General features: G+C 42.2%; 1 protein-coding gene across 1 annotated transcript in view; it reads right to left on the reverse strand.

Moving 5' to 3' along the window:
* Nucleotides 1–16,847, reverse strand: part of T265_10649 (hypothetical protein) — a gene marked incomplete at both ends in the record, with an annotated part of 58,510 nt that overhangs the window by 23,065 nt on the left and 18,598 nt on the right. Inside the window, one exon of the mRNA XM_009177094.1 lies at nucleotides 12,252–12,495. Within this exon, the coding sequence (XP_009175358.1) occupies nucleotides 12,252–12,495 (244 nt within the window). The remainder of the gene's footprint in view (nucleotides 1–12,251; nucleotides 12,496–16,847) is intronic.

A 16,847-nucleotide genomic window follows, 5' to 3' on the forward strand; every position in this document is an offset into this window, starting at 1 on the left:
ATATGTATAAAATATATAATAATAAAGTAAAACAATTATAAAATAGTGACTAATGGCGGGGAGTAAATTTGTCAGTTAGATCGAAGAATGTCATTGCATCAACGTAAACGTATTACTGAAGAGAATTTCGGGAAAAAACAGATTTGATGCCTCTTCATGTTTGTTGCCCGAAGATTCTCAGCATATTTTTTACTTGGTCTGCCATAGCTCCCTATGGGCGGAAACGTTGAGCTTAGCTTCTTTCTACGCCCTCTCAGGGGATTAAATAAATCAGACTGGCGTGTTATTTTCCGTATTGATGGAGCGAATCGAGAGGTAGTCACTAACGGGTGTGGGATATTCACGCGGCTTGGTTACTTTCATGAAAGCCCCGTTAAGCTGCCACTGAGTTCCGTACATCTACAGGTGAACTTTTTACCAGTCGACTCTAATTTTAGCTGAAAACAGTAGTCTGCGATCAATCTGTGGTCGCCCGATTAGATCCACCCACACGCGTGTATTTCACGGTATCCAAGGCTCATTTTACAATGCAACTGAAATCTCGTTAATTATGTGTGGCTTCATTTCTTGACACGGCTGTTCACGTCAACACACCATTTTTGATGGAAATTAGCCCCTTTCTCTGACTACTACTACTACGAAACTAACCGAGTTACATTTGCACAGCATGCAACGCAAATATGTGTGAAAAAGACTGACTTTCGTTAGAATACACGTCACCGAAGAAATTGATGTGCAGTGACGCAGCTGATCACGCCACGCACTTCATGATCGACCGATAGAAAGGTTCACGGTTCGAAGTCAGTCGAATTTCTAACATTCCGAAGTTAGAACACGTCATACCAAAATCGCTGACACCTTAATTCGCATGAGCTGCGTGCATAATTACCGTGCAGGTCAGTCATAGTTAACAGAGAGAATTCAACAACCAGACAGAACCAACACACTGAAAAAGCTATAGCCACATGATTTGATCGCAGAATGGAATTAAATTTTGGAAATTAAAGCCAAAGTGTCCAGCAAGCACCCGGGTACCATGTGTTCACCTGAGTATGGATAGGCGATAAAAACAACGGTGTAATTGTGGATACAAGAAATGCGTGACCGAGATATTCATCTATCTAGTTCAAAACTTCACAGATTCGTTGATGTAGAAAGCCAACAGAGAGGAAAAACAATTGCGCCACTTGGGGTTCATATCAGTGGATGGGCGGCAAAGTGGATACATCTGATGCACATGGTGGGAAGCACGAAAAACCCCCATCTAGCGTCTAACGTATTCTACTCATTCTACCATCCTACCTCGACTGCTGTTCGGATTAAACGGGTTTCTTGAGAAAATGTGTCCAGTCCAGTCACATCCTCCGATGAAGCAACGAATCCATTAGCAAAAACTTGTCCTTCAGCTCTCTTTCACTGCATTGCATTATCGCATCCGGTCGGATGCAAGGTTTCTACAGTGTGTAAGTGTGCTCTGCTCTCAGCTGTACAACGTTTTTGAAGAAACAGCACTCGAGTGTCAGATGTATTGCAATTGTTCTAACAAACGAAAGTGACTAACACTGCGTTCATTGTTATCGATTTTCAAGGGTACACTGTTCAGAGCAAGTGCCTCATAGTGGTGTATATACATATTCGGATGTAACCATGTGGAAAATAGCAAGCTCGTTCCCGGAAAACTGGAGACCTTCGGAATAATGCAACACTCGTGGTACATCTGCAAACCATGGATGGTAAATTCCAGCACCAGACGTCACACACGCCAAAATCTATACTTTAAATCCGGAGCGTACTGTATAAGCAACAGTGATTTAGCCCCAATTTTGTAAAACTCCAGAGCATAAGGCTCACTTCAACATCAACCATAGTGAGATGACTTGAATAGATCATTTAAATGTACACAGGTTCACTGCAGACTTCACTTTACTGAGCCATATAAACTGTTCGTTAAATTCAACATGACTGTTGGTGAAGTATATACTCTGCATTACGCAGGCATACTTTCCCAATATCATCGCGTGGAAAAGAGGTTAACTGCCCTTTATTTTGGGTGCTTTTTTCGATGGGTCAGAGACCAAATGATGAATGATGGAAAAGCCCGCGTCGACATTCCAAATCACATCTCTTTGGTTATATCTCTTTGAGGAGTTTGCTATCCTTAGAAAGAATAACAGAAACATTATTATGTTCTTCTAATCCGACAGGCGTGTGGAGTCTCGTCACTTTAACCCACAGTTTATTGTTTTCTCAACGTCCTCTCTATCCACCTGGATAAACATACCGCTCAAAAGGATAACAGAGCACTGTGGTGCACGATACCTGGCCCGGACCACCGATACAGTAAAAATAGCACCACTGCGCATAGCATGCTCTGACTAACTGAAAGGAACTCGGGCACTGGTTAGGAGTAATTTCAGAGGACGACAAGCTGGGAGAAAAAGGATAAATAAATACAACCACTGTTTCGAATATCACGTGCTTTCTGTTACAGATTTAATTCACTCTAAGACCCACAAAGTATGAACATTGTTCTTCTCGTGAATATCCGTCAGGTTATCCAATATCGCAGAGAAGTCTTTTCTTGATCCTTAGATAACTGTTACCCAATAAGGATCACGTACATGGAAATCCATATGCATACTTCGTGTAATGAATTCCCCTCAAGTTTACACCTTTGCTTCATCTCGTTCTTCAAAACACAGCAAACCATCTCCATGAAGACGGCTGACGGTAGCAGTTACAGACGTCGCCACAATGTGATATAAGCCGCAGAGGGCTTTAAAACCCTCTCTCCTTCCGTGACTGTATATTGGTGTAACTTTAACAGTCGCTTCAAGCTATGTATTTAGAAGACAGTTATGTGGTTGGCGCACGCGTGACACCTTCGTCTTGGGTGATATGTCGAAAAATGTATAGATTTGATCCAGCAGGGTTGTAAATGGAGATAAACTGGATCAACTGAAACTTATTTCCACAGAATAGTGACACCATATTTAGACGATCAATGCAAGTGAAACGGTAAACAAACATGATGCGGCCTCGAAACATCACAAACGAGTGATTCAACTGGGTTCCAGGTGAGTGTCTCAAAAAACCAAATTAGTTTGCAAACGGGTGTATTTCGCTAAGTTCGTGCAATTTGGTTTTAAGTAGGACATAAGGTTGACGGAAACACGGGGACTGCGCCTAACTGACGAACCCCAAGTGGAGCATAACCGGTCGTGGGTTGTGGATGAATTTTCAGGAACCTTATGAAGTAGTACATTACAAACATACATGTATCGCGATATCTTGAATATCGCAGCGACTGAAACATGAGGCGGGTCCCCGGTGAGTCTCTCGAAAAACCAAATGAGTTTGCATATGAGTGTATTCCGCTAATCATGCGGTCTCATTTACCCAGGTAAGCTGAAGATGAAAATATTTATTCCTCTCCTGTAGAAAAAACTTGAATGATAACCCAAACATTAAAAGGGGGTTATAATGAACGTGTTGGAGCTTAGACGAGCTTGAATGTGTTCGTTTAAAAGTTTCTTTAGGCTAAATTGAGATACTTCTTTCTTTATACGGGGATAAACAAACACACAAATTGTGAATACTTCGTAGTGCTTTGACATATCGGTTGGCTGGTGTGCCATTAAAAACGGCGGATTCACCTTAAGTGGCGTAATGTGAATGCGACCTTGTACATAGTTGAGATATCTGAACCCAAAAGCCTGGACTCAGTAAACATCGCACCTGCTTGCACAATTTGTTTTGTCAGCGCATGTGCTTGGACAACAGTGTTAAACGTCAGTTCATCTGGACTACAGTCTGCACAGCCGTATTGATTGCCTGCTCATATTAGTACATGTGCGACTTGCTAGTACGCAGGCTGCTCACCAGTGGGCTTCTGAATGACGACTCTTATAGCTGTCAATCGATTCTATTGAAGAGAACAGTACCTATGCTAGCTGGAAAGGTAGACTCTGAGAAGACAACATCAAAACTGTGTGAATTGAACCGATCCATCCTTTGTGCATACAGATGTTATGGAGTTACGTTATACTGAAATGGAATTCTCTTTCAGAAAAAAAGCACGTCCAGCTGTCGGCATTAGATAAGGGGGGCTACACTAGGATGAAAACAAGTATCTTAATACTATGCTTTGCTCGCCGAGATTTTAGTATACTTTCGCAATGTGTACAGGAAAAGAAGTATGACAAAGTAGGGTAAGCGCAGCAACATCGAAGCATAGTTTCACGAGAGGTCGGTCACGCGCGAATCAACTGGGCGTATCTGAACAACCAGCTGTGAGGGTAAGAAGCACATAACTGAAAAAAATTCCGGAAACCTCAACTTTAGAGTATGGGATCAAACAGAATCTGCGTAAAAAATCAGAAATACTCGCTCCCGAGTATCTTACCACTGACATTTCCGAATATTGGACACAGCGAGGGGAGCCTTTTGCAGCCTGATACAAACTGCACTATCGAATCAACCAAAAATACAATAACCAAAAAATAAACGCAAGTTCTAGGAACATGAAACAGCGTTACTAATGGGGAGTTGTATGACATCTGGAATGTATAATGGTATCTTTTCCTCCAGACCAGACGTGCCGAAATTGCTTGGCCTGCACCGAAGGAGGGACTAATGTTTTGCATTTACTATAGCTTACTGACGGTGCACGTCCTTGATTGTCAAAGATTTCGAATTTCCATCACATGGATTACTCGGTATGTATCGTTCCGATAAAGCGATTAGGATTGGCCTAATGGTCCCATCTCAAATGCAAATGTATTCGCATTTGCTGAAAGATCGACCATTCGGCTCAGTTTTTCATCAAATATTTCTCGACAAAATTGTGAACAAAGTAAGATGAGAAGAGCTCAGAAATACTTGAAACTACTTTTGCCACACTGTGATCCACATAATCAGCTACTGTCCATTTGAACTAAAATATTTTCCCTTTGGATCAGAAATACAGTGAAGGCAACATCAAACCTGCTGACGCGGACTGATCAAATTACTTGATCAATTGAAAACAATCTGGCCTGACAAAACCGATCAGATATGGAGAAGTTAGAGTTTGAATTTCATTCTACAAACTGTGTCATAACGAGCGTGCTAAAAGTATACTTACGACCGGACGCAGTAGAGCCCGTCTATTAAACAGAAGGTCACGGGTTTGGTTACCCACAGAGAATCGTGTGATGCGCGGTGCTGATGAGTCCAAACAAAGATGAAACATCTGAGCAGTGACTGTCAGCCACTCAGAATGCTCTAACTTTACTTGAAGAAAAAGTCTGCTAAACACTTAAAACGCTTTTACCAACTATAGTGACAGTACGGCTATTCGGTGGTCTAGATGAACTAACATGTCCGTATGGGGAAACCGAACAGTGTCAAAACTTGCTGCTCAGCATAGTGCTGGTCCGTAAGAACCGACTTCATCAGAACTCTGTAGCTCCGAGCGCAATGACAGCTATGCGGACGTGAACAAAGCCTGTGCACTAGTGGTATCGATCGTGTGAATGTGTACGCAGTTATGTGCGTATGCGGGTGGGTAGGTGGATTCGGCCGTACACGAGCATGAGCACAAAGTTCTCTTGGCTGGGTCGTTTTGAGGACATGCGGATAAGAGAAAAGTTTGATTCTGCAAATCAATATATCGTGGAGAGTGTGTCCAAAATTGGATCACGGAGGATCCAAGTTAAATGCCTTTGTTCACTGGGTGACAGAAGGCTAGTGTACAAAACCCAAACTATCGTGAGTTTTCATAGACGGAAATTCGTGTGAACTGCGGCAGACAAGTTCAGCACAACAGCACAGAGAATGTTTGCCAGCTTACTTATGTGCACTGTAGGTTACAAAGAAGTAAACCTGAGGGACCCCTGACGATGAAGCATCACCCTGAAAAAATACCTCGCACCAAACTCAACTACGTTTGGTGACTGTATTGCTAATACTAGGACACTGAAAATTAGTGATCTGTCAACCCGTCCTCCAGGTACTTGCAATCGAAATACCCATTTCACCAGCAGCTATTTGGTTGAATTAAGACATTTACTTACGTAATGTACTACTCATAAGGTTGCTGAAAACTCTTCGATTCCTATACGGAATACTGTTCACCGATAAGGGTCACATCAAAAGGTGTGGGTTCACTATGTTGCGTGCGTGAAACTTCACGAACTTTTGAGAACAAAAACGCAACTCGGGAGGAAAAATCAAATTCCATTGGTTTCTTTGGGAAAAGTTGCGGAGAATTCCATGGACGCATTTGATTTCACAGTTATTTTTCGCAGCCTTTGATTTCACTAAACAATTTTTACGAAACAATGACGCAAAACAAAAGTTAATATTCGAGCCACTTCGGTTGATAACCACCGCCCATCACCAAATAAAAGAATCAATACTGACCGTCTTTCACCTTTCTTAGGCGAAAATTTAGAGGCGGATCGCCACATAGGCTGTGACCTTTGTGTGAGGGTAACATTATTCAACTACGTGAAGATGTCGTATCCAGTCCAGTCTCCCAATTACGCCAAGTTTATTTACACATGAATGTACTTCGCTACTCTCCTGTAAACTGGTGTTCAAATAGGTTAATGGGGACCCGGAAACAACGCCTAACTGGTGACTTCATGAAGGACGGAACCGCTAGTAGCTTCCTTGTGAAAATAATGTTTTGTCGGGGGCTGATAGCCTCCTCCGGCTCGTATCACCCTCGTCTTTGACCCTGTTCCGCTTCACATTCTGAGTTCATCGTCAATGTCTTTAAAATTATATTCACTTTTAAACAACACATGAAATTCAAAATCGTTTAGAAAAAGAGTTCGGAAAAATACTCGCCAAAAGAAGCACTCATTAGCTGTGAAAACTGTTGAACAAGTATCGTAATACTTGAGCGGAACTGAGGCGAAACTGGCTAATGCAGGTAGAAGAATTAGCCTTTGGTTTCGTCAACAAACATCGACGCGAAACCAGTGCGCAGGTTATCAGGACATCTGTGAGCACATCAGGCTCACTTCAGGGAAGAGACTTAGCTGGAGTGACTTGAAAGGCCATTAAGTGAACAGTATATCAGTACCGACTCAGTTTTACTGTGCCGTGTCAACGGTTCGAAATTAGCACCAACGATTTCCACTGAGGTCCTGTCCACACTTCCAGTCTACCGAGACCGGCTGAGAAAACACCAGCTGAACTGAGTTAGGTCTCGTGACACACGTGAAGCCCGTAGTCGCAAGGAGACGTTGACAAATTAACTTCGATCAGCCAACTGAAAGCAGCTTATTGAGGGCGGCTTTTCGGGCCGCATAGGGGGTAGGTAAAATTCTGTGAGGTAAATTTTTTTGACTGACGTCAGGTTATTTAACGGGAAAAAGAGGAACGGAGAATTTAGAAGCAACTACTTGTGGAGAATATCAGGACACTTTCGGAATGTCGCAAACGCAGAAAAACTGGCTCATAAGAAGGACGAAGAAAGTAAAGTCAATAAAATAGTAACAGCCTGGATAATCAATACGTTATAGTTGCCGTGAATGTTGCAACTTTACCCACTTGCCGAAATCATATAAGGGATTTACGCAATCCAAACTACTGCAACGAAATCGATTATTTAGCTACGAATGAGGAATATCACCCTGCATACATTTCTCTCATAGTTGGGAAGGATGTTCGTCGAATTTTTTGGGGAAAAACAGGACAAATCAGGAAATGTCACGAACCTCGTTGTGCCATAATTTTGTGACTGTTTGCGGAGAGTAGCCCATATTAATCATCTTGGTCAATACAGTGGGAGGATACGAATTGAAACAAAAACTCTAGCTGTTATGATGTTTTCCTGTCTTCTCTTGAAATGGTTGGTGGTAACAGGCTAGGCTCCTTGAATCTGCTTTATACAGCAAACTTACTTCATTATATGCCATCCTCCAGTGGCACTTCTTTTACTGATAAATTCCCACAAACCTCTTCAAAGTCGTGTTTCAACTCTAGTAGAGTTGGATTCCCATTTTATCACAATTACTACCTCAGCAACAGTGGTTCACTTTTCCGCTTCTGAAATTCGAAAATGAATGTGAACCTCTGGCAGGGTTTGCATTTTGTGAATCTGCAGGTTTTTAGGAAAGTACCATCATACCAGGGTGCAAAATAGCAATCAGCTGGAGTTCTTACTAAGATTTGCCACCCGGTGTCAATCAGGGTACCAACCGGCCAAGGTATCCAACTGTTTTGTCTTTGAAGTCTGGGATGTAACTGCAACTTCAATGCATATTAATTTTGTCAGGGAAACCGCATAACGTGGAAACTTGTTTACGAGGTATCGTTTGTTCTCAGAAGTTAATACTTCAGTTCAGAAATATTCACAACAGTTGTACACGGTTCAGCCTTAAGCGAGTCACTCAAATGTTCTGAGGCGGACCAAAGGCGGGAGTATATGACTCTTCTCTTCTTTACTTCCAGTTTCACTTAGAACCATTGTACGGAAAAAAATAATTGGAAACAGAACAAACTATACGCCGTGAATAGAAGCAGACAAAGTATGTGACTGGAGCACAATAAACTGTCATATTTTCAGAGTTAGCGTGTAAAGTCAAAAACCCAGAAAGAGGACTCTGTGGAGGGCACTCAGTATTTGCACAATGGAATAGAAATTTTGAGAGCTATGGCGTGTCCCCGATGGACTAATGGACTCCGGCAATTGAGTTCAGAGTACCAGTCCAAACTCTTGAGCCCTGTTTAGGCATCTCGGGATCTAATCGGTGTTGGGAAATTATTCCACCAGACGTTTCCACCAGAGCTATGATTGCTCCAGTGGACGATGAAATTTGGTGAGCTGTAAGAATGTGAGGATAGTTTAGAATTGCTTTTGGTTTGAGCACATGCACGACAAAATGCAACATTTTGGCGCAAAACGTTTTACTCTAGTCTCAAAGGTTTTACAGCCAAAAGCATTGTGCGGCTAATGGGCGTCCCATGGGATGAATTAGAATCGCGATACTCATGGCATAAAAGTACAATTCAATGACATTTGCGGAGCATAAAAACAAAGCTGCATGACAACCAGCTTGAAATATCCAGCCTTGTAGAATAGAGAATGGCGTGCGTGGGGCTACATGAGAGACATATTCTATGCGCTGAGCACTTACCAATGGATGTAAGATTACTTCTAAAGACCAAGGTTAAAGTAGGTCATAGTATGGTAGTGCCGGTTCGTCAGCTGCAAAGTGGATTGCGTGTACTAATTTGCCTTCTATCCATTCAAGTGTGTAGGATCGGCCACTGAAGAGTTTGCAACAGGTTAAAACAGGATTTCCGAAAAGCGGGGTTTGCCCTTCACTGACGAGTAACAGTTACCCTTAATTAGTCGGTTCCATCGTATGTTTGTCCAGCATCTTGTACTAATGAGGAAATAAAATCTGGGTACTTGTGGACAACGGGGTAAACCCGACAAAAAACAACGTACCAGTTCTATGGATGTGTGTACTTAAGATGAATACTTTGTTATTTTCCTAATTTTTCACGAACAACCAGGCAAAGTTTGCCGCTTTTTTGCATACTGCCGATTATATGAGAGGATATACTTTGCCAGAACCACGTTACATCCATGGTAAGAAGTGAGATCGAATTTGTGTGTCAATGGTTGAACCTGAATACTGAGAATGGACCCTGGTATCAAACGAAGTTCCAACTGATGATGATAAGTTTTTCTGATGACGCTCTGATAGTTAGAATTCATTGTAAAACAGCGATAAGCTGTGCTCCCGTGAATTTGTGCTCAAGTAAACCAGTAAACAGTTGTTATTTATTATTCGATTACATTAGTGATACAGATGTATCCTTCTTTCGGTGCCTAGCTGCCATGTCACCAGAAGGATGCACTAGGGCCGAGAGATACTGCCAGGTCACCTAAGCTTCGACAAAACCAGTGAAGATGCAGAGGTCGGCCTGAACCACGGAGTGTCATGTTAGTAAGCTCGTGTCTTAATCATTTAGCTATCTCGTGCTCAATAAACTCAGTAGTCTATAAGCATATCTGACGTTCCGCAATGAAAAATCTATCTATATTTATCTTTATTTATTCATTAAATTACCATAACAAATGCACTTTAAGCAGTCTACTTCAGTGAAGACCCACTGTCCAAAACAGTACGAAATATTATCCCTAAACGCGTTTAGATACATCAACTCAAGGCATCGGTTGGCTAAGATTCGTCTTTGGAAGGTAAGGACCAATATGGTTTTCACTGCGGCCAGACCGCCCACTATTCTTAAAACATGTCCATTCTTATGTGCTGGAAATCGCCTAATTATCACTATAGGATATAGCGCAATTCATCATGAACAACTTTTGGCACATTACCGCATGAAACACACAGAGAATACAAGGCTTAGTTATTTTTCGACAAAATGGATGAGGATTGCAATTCAGTTGGGGGAGTTAGAGTTTGTTTGACTCAAGTATCTGTATTATTCGCTACAAGAGATTGCCCTTGGGGTGCGAAGACTCGGAAGGAAATCAACTGATCAGACTAAGATCTCTTTTTCAGTCTATTCAGACATCTCGGTTATATCTGTAAAAAAATCAAAACAGCAAACAACGCGCAGAAGGGTTTGAAGCAGTGACACGCCAACCTATAAACGCCATCATCATCTGCTGATGGGATTTTATTGTAAATTCTTCTTGCAGGTGAATCCAATCCATGCGGGAAAATCGAGGATCACTTTACAGCTGGTTCATCCCCATTCAAAAACATCAGCAGTGTGTATCTGACGAAAATCCATGAAGTGTCGAACTCACAACTTTCCGGCTAGTGGTCTGAACAGTTGACCATTTACTCACAAGCAGCAGCTGATCGTGGCCAAACCGTTAACTGTTCAAACTACCAGCGGAGTGTTCACGAGGTCGAGACTCACTGGAGTATTTTAAAATGCTTACTGCTGACGATTGCCAATAAGAAGGAGACAACTCTGCAGTGCCTGGCTTTTCAGGATAGACTGATTCCACTCACAAAATGAAATCTCCGTGATGAACATCATTCCATCGCGATGTATTCAACTTATGAGAAATAGAGTCATTGTCAGGGACAACCAGTCAGATACCAATATCTCCCATTTAGTTGAAAGAGACAAAAGAGTTGACAACCATGTAGTTTTGATCTCTTTTTCACAAGACATGCAATTATAGAGGTGAAGCACTCGAAATGAACTGCAGCTAGAAAGCCTTGGACGTTGAGTTATTGAGTCCAGGTCACGGAAAAGCATCTTGAGGTCCAGACGGCGGGAAAAATGGTGGGTTGCGTATGTGAGCTTGAAGTTGTAGGTGAACTTGCGGACCAGTTCGACCACAAAAGCCGAATTGTTCAAAGTATTTGCTTTCGGTAGTGCAGAAGAGGATCACGCAACCTAATAGCAATCAGTTTGATCAAGACGATTATTCGAGGTTGAATCGATCGGCGTTGTTTTCATTACGTTCCTTACAGAACCCGGAAAGACCTAATTGGGTTTATCTTATTGTGTGCCGACCAAGTTTTGGTCGACTAGAGTGGCTGTCGGTGTTATATAACTGCTAATAAGGTTGGAAGATATATGTTTCCTCATTCTCCGATCGACTTATCGTGTCATCGTGCTCGGCAGCATGACTCCATGAGGTATAAACTGGTGTGTTTTGAACACGGACGGACACTCAATCTTCCACTTTCACTCACAACAGAGGTTAGTTATGAAACCACTTTTGAGACTTAGCATAGAGTCTAAGGCTGAGGAGGTGCATCTTGGATCACCGAGGCACACAGACTACTATCATTTGCGCCATCTAAGCAATTGAAGATGGGTTTGCAGGTTTATCCCACGCTGACGAATAGCATTGTTCCATAATTTGTTGACTGTAGTTCACATGTTACTAATTTAGGCATTTCAGCGTTCCACCTCTTAAAATTGTATTATCTAAGGTGAAATCGTCGAAAGAGTTTGCTTGGTAACCATTTTGTCTTATGTGGCCAACAGTAAATTTCAGAATCGTTGCCGTCAAGTCCGAACACTCAAGTGCTGTTACAAACCAATTTGTCAGGAACGTTCAAAAGATCACGATGATTCTAGCTACCTGTGTTGGTTCGTTGCACTAAATTTTTGCATTTTACGGGCTCTTAACTCCATGAGGCCACTAGCCCCAATTTTCATGAAATGAGTGTGCTTTGGACCGTCTACATTTAACAACCGGCCTCTTTGGTTCAATCAAACGTAAACATATTGTTCCAGAAACTTACCATTCAGAATTGTATGAGTTGCTAGCTTCACTTTTGAGAAGTTTCCACGACCTATATCCAGTATGAGACGATAAAAGCCAATGCGTTTTCCCGCTCTCACCTCAGACTTATATGGAGAGCACCGTTCGAAGTCTTTTTTGAGTTGCTCGAATGGCGTTATTCCATCTCTTGGTCGTTCCAATTGCAAGTTGTTATATTTTGTTGAGCTTGTATAGGAGATTTGTTCTGTTTGGAGATCTGAGGCCTAAAGTAGAAAAAAGGTGAATTGAAACAGAGAAATGTTAGTCCACTGTGAACCACTGCATGTACATTTTGGTGGCTGATGCCCTAATCATCTTTGTACCATCAATACCACACTCCCTGTTTCTTTCGGTTTGCCCACAGAGATCTTTACCAACATTGCCAATGTTTCTTTTGCCACATAAACTCGGGATTACAAAGATTCTCACAAACGACAAACTGCGCCTTGTGTAGCTTTTGTCATACACCTTCGGGGAGTATGGACTGGACAATTTTCAGTCGTCTGCTGATCGCACACATGATAGATATAGGGTTTGAAGTATTGATTATTCCTGCACTTATTGCTTACGGCCTATACTCCACGGCCTATGTAACGGAAATCTAAAGTGTCCAAATTAGCTCGGTACAGGATGGAATAGCTTTCTGAAAAACGCAATTAACGGTTGGACATCAGCCAAAGCCTATGATTTGGTTGCAAAACTTGTTCATAAGCCGCGAGTTAGCTGCACTAAAAAGTACTTGAATTACGTTGTTTGTGGTTTAGTTAATCGGCATGATACTAACGTGAGAGCTCTGTTTGATCTTCTCAAGTCCCTTACCTTGAAGGCGCGGATCGAAAAATTGAGCCACATGAAGATGCTGCTCGACAATGTAATTCTTGTTTTGCAGATCTTCAGTAATCTTGATCGCCGGTATGGAGACCGCACAGGCCAGGCACCATAAGATACCACGTCGTCACGTGGTCACACTCACTGTAGTTATAACTCCTTGTTCCACAGCTGTTACTTGTGAAATTCGCTATCTTCAGGGCTGAATTCAGTGCCAACAACGAGGGCATTACTATACGTTCTGAACCTTTACCGCCGAATCTTCTAACCCGTATACATCACCAGACATTAACCTTTCAAACGCTACGGGACGATCAAAGCTCAAGCTTAAAAACTTTTGCAATCACCAAATGGACCCTGGTTATAGGCAACTGCCCTTATTTAAGGCATGATCCCCAAGTCCGCGCAAATGTCAGTCAGAAGTATTATACAGAAATCCATGCCTCGTGTAACAAGAAGCAAAGTACTTTTATCGCGGTGCACCCTATACGGTCTTTATGCTACATCAATCTTCATGAAATATTTTTGCAGCCTAAACATAGAACCGTGACCCTGGGATAGGTAAATCTGAATAAAATATGCAAAAGTACACTTGGTTAATTTTGGTCATGGTAGTCAGAAAGTTTACGTGCTAGTTTCACTGCGTACATAATGCGCCTTAATCATACTGAAACCTGCAATCTTCGCTATCAACTTAGGTTACTCATGCGTCAGAATTTGTTACCTTAGATAATATTACAAACAATTACATCACAGTGAAGTTTTGAAAGCGTCCAGGGAAATAGATCGAGTAGTACACTCCATAGACATACTACTGATGCCCCTTGTAACAAATTGTTTGAATATATTTTGCTTTTAGGTAGTGTGGAGTTGTATAATTTTATTAGAGAATCCGTCGCTAAAACGAACTCAGTTTGTGCAGAAAAGTCGACAAGTATCGTGTATCTACTACAGCCTTGTTGGGAATCATCAGCACCGCGCATACCACGAAACTCCGGACAGTTTCGAAACCATGAACCAAGCTAATTTAAACGTTCAGCCACAATCGGCTGAGCAGCATTGTGCACTTAGGATATAGCAGCGCGAATTCTTCGGTCACAAGATCCCCATCACCCAGTCACACAACTTGGCTGGCTAATCGGTCGCTTGTGGCTTAACGGATGAGTGTTCGAACTACCAGCCTGGAAGTTGCGGGTTCAGGAGTCCTTAGAGTTCCGTCACATACACCCTGCTGAGGATTCACGATCAAGATAAAGCAGCTGTGTAGCGCTTCTCAGCTTTGTTCTACTCACAAGATGGAATCAATATTGAGAGAGTTGGGTTCCTGTTTATCTTGTGGACAGATCTTCAAATTCGTCTCCACTGGGGCAACCATGTAGATAAGCAGAAGACCCGTGAGAAATGGGCTACAGAGGCACTTGCAACGTGGCTGAATAAACCTAACTTTTTCAATCTCCATGAACAGAAATATTATGTGTAAGCCCAAATGTTCGTCCTAGCTAGCAAGTCTATCATATGCGGTACTTTTGGAAGGATCGCTTCCGAGAATGGCTTATTGACGTTGTGCTCAATAAGTATCCTGCTGGCAGCTCACCATCAGCAGCCGCAGTCATTCAGCGTAAGTAATCGCCTGCTATGGTGATTAAGTCGGCCACGCCACTCTCCACTGAGTTGATGTCACTCTCCTAAATATGGACATATTTCACCTGCAATAATACCCATACAAATATTAAACAGTACCTCCAACGGAGAACATAAGTGCCTGCTCACGAAGTGCTCTCAATGGTTTCGCTTGGCTCCGACTCTGTAGCAAGACTGAGCTCAGCCAATGGCAAGTTGTTTGGTGTTGACTAGCTAAACACAGATTAAACAGAACTCCAGACAGGTTTTGTTTTGGAAACCGAACTACCTCCATATTGGTCTTTAAGCACGTGCCATCAGACCAGACGACAATTAGGTACGTAAGGAATGACTAACAAGTAAGTTGCGACATATTGTAGATAGTTTATGCACGAACTGTTGGTTTTTCAGAAAATGAGTGGTGCGCAACTCTTGGGTGAGCTCTGAATGAAAATACACGCAGCGCACATCCTCCGTCACCCTCCCACTCATTCCAACAGACAAACAAACAGGCGGCGAGCACGAAATGTTATTTAAAACGTTTTTTGTGATGGAGGATTATTTGGCTTTTCTTGACAGGCCAAGAGGTTGCAAGAAATTGCAAAGGTCGGGGACGAAATTAAACATTAAGTCCATTACATTAACTGTCCGTATTCTATCGAGAAACGCCGCATATTTGTGGCCCATCCTGCGAAAGCCTTTGAATTATTCTGTTCTAGGACGGTCCAAGTCTCTCAGCCATACAAAAACAGACCGATCCGTAAACGTCTTTTGAGATTCATGAACATGCTTCTTTGAGACCATAGTTGTCTCAAACTAGCAAACTCGACCCGAGCCTTGTAGATTCGTTCATCATTCTCATCTGTCACACTACAATCAGAACTAATACCACTTCTAATTTATCAAAACTCTCACACAACGTTGAGTGCCTATCCCTGGATTTTAAGGAGCATATTGAGTGATGGTATGTCCAGGAGCATGGTCCTAACCTTTGTGGGTGCAAAAATGCAAACCAAATTACGAGATGACCTTAGTCGTTTAATCGAACAACACCTGAGCCTTTTCTTCTCCGAAGACGAGAACGATGTCGCCTACATTTTCCAGATCGACATGGTTTTCATCAGAGGCTATTCGAAAATTAGGGTTTTGAAAACCAGCCATAGTTCCTCTTTTTATCTCATCCATCGCGAAATTCAATGGGAACAATGTGGACAGCCTTGACGGACCCCGCCTTGTGTATGGAGGCTTTTGGAGTACTCTCCGTATGCTCCGTACGCTCACACACATTACACATAAATTAGGTTTAAAAATTTCCAGAACATTCTTTGATGGGCATGCGTGTCAGGGAGAAGAGACCGGTCAGCCAAGTCGAATGCGCCTTGGAAATTCAGAAATATCACCTAGTATGTAAGCATGTTTGGTTCCTGACAACGCTATAATTTGCTCTGTCTGTTCACACTACATGTAAGGTCAAACAAGAACATGTTTAATTCACGAGTTGGTCTTTTTAATAGTCCATATTTTTTCTCCAAACCCGTCAAGATCTTAATCCTTTTCCTGAGTAAGCTGTTACTGTTTGGTGGCCTACTTCATTGTGGTTCCACCGGAATCCGTCTGACAATAACGACATTGCTATCGCTGTCAGTATCACCATCCTCACCATCGTCGTCATCACCACCATAATCACCACCGTCATCGTCAGTATCGCAATCAGTAAACCACTCTAATTTGCTTCCTAACAAAAAAACATTTGGTACGCAAATCCTGATAGCTCTTTTCATCAAGATCAATGTGTTGCACTGAATTATGGCATCGTCTTTTTCAAAAGCTTGGAATGGCCTGTCACAGTCATTTGCAAATCGTGTTCTACTGTGGGCTCCACCTACTTCCTAGAACCTACAAAGAATCCCGTTATTTAGGAGATATGTATGTTCTAGAGCTTGAATCCAGTTTCTACTGACATTTTTTAACACTGAATGATGTACTTCTTGACTGCTGTTTGGCAACCCGGGATATTGTAGTCTATACTAAGCGCGCCTTCTAACGTACGAATTTCTGTGAGCATAAGTGCTGTATTTTTCAGATATTTCCGTTGAACATCAAGCTAGTTAAGAAGGTAGACAAACGT

Source organism: Opisthorchis viverrini, assembly GCF_000715545.1.
Source record: "Opisthorchis viverrini unplaced genomic scaffold opera_v5_391, whole genome shotgun sequence".
NCBI lineage: Eukaryota > Metazoa > Platyhelminthes > Trematoda > Opisthorchiida > Opisthorchiidae > Opisthorchis > Opisthorchis viverrini.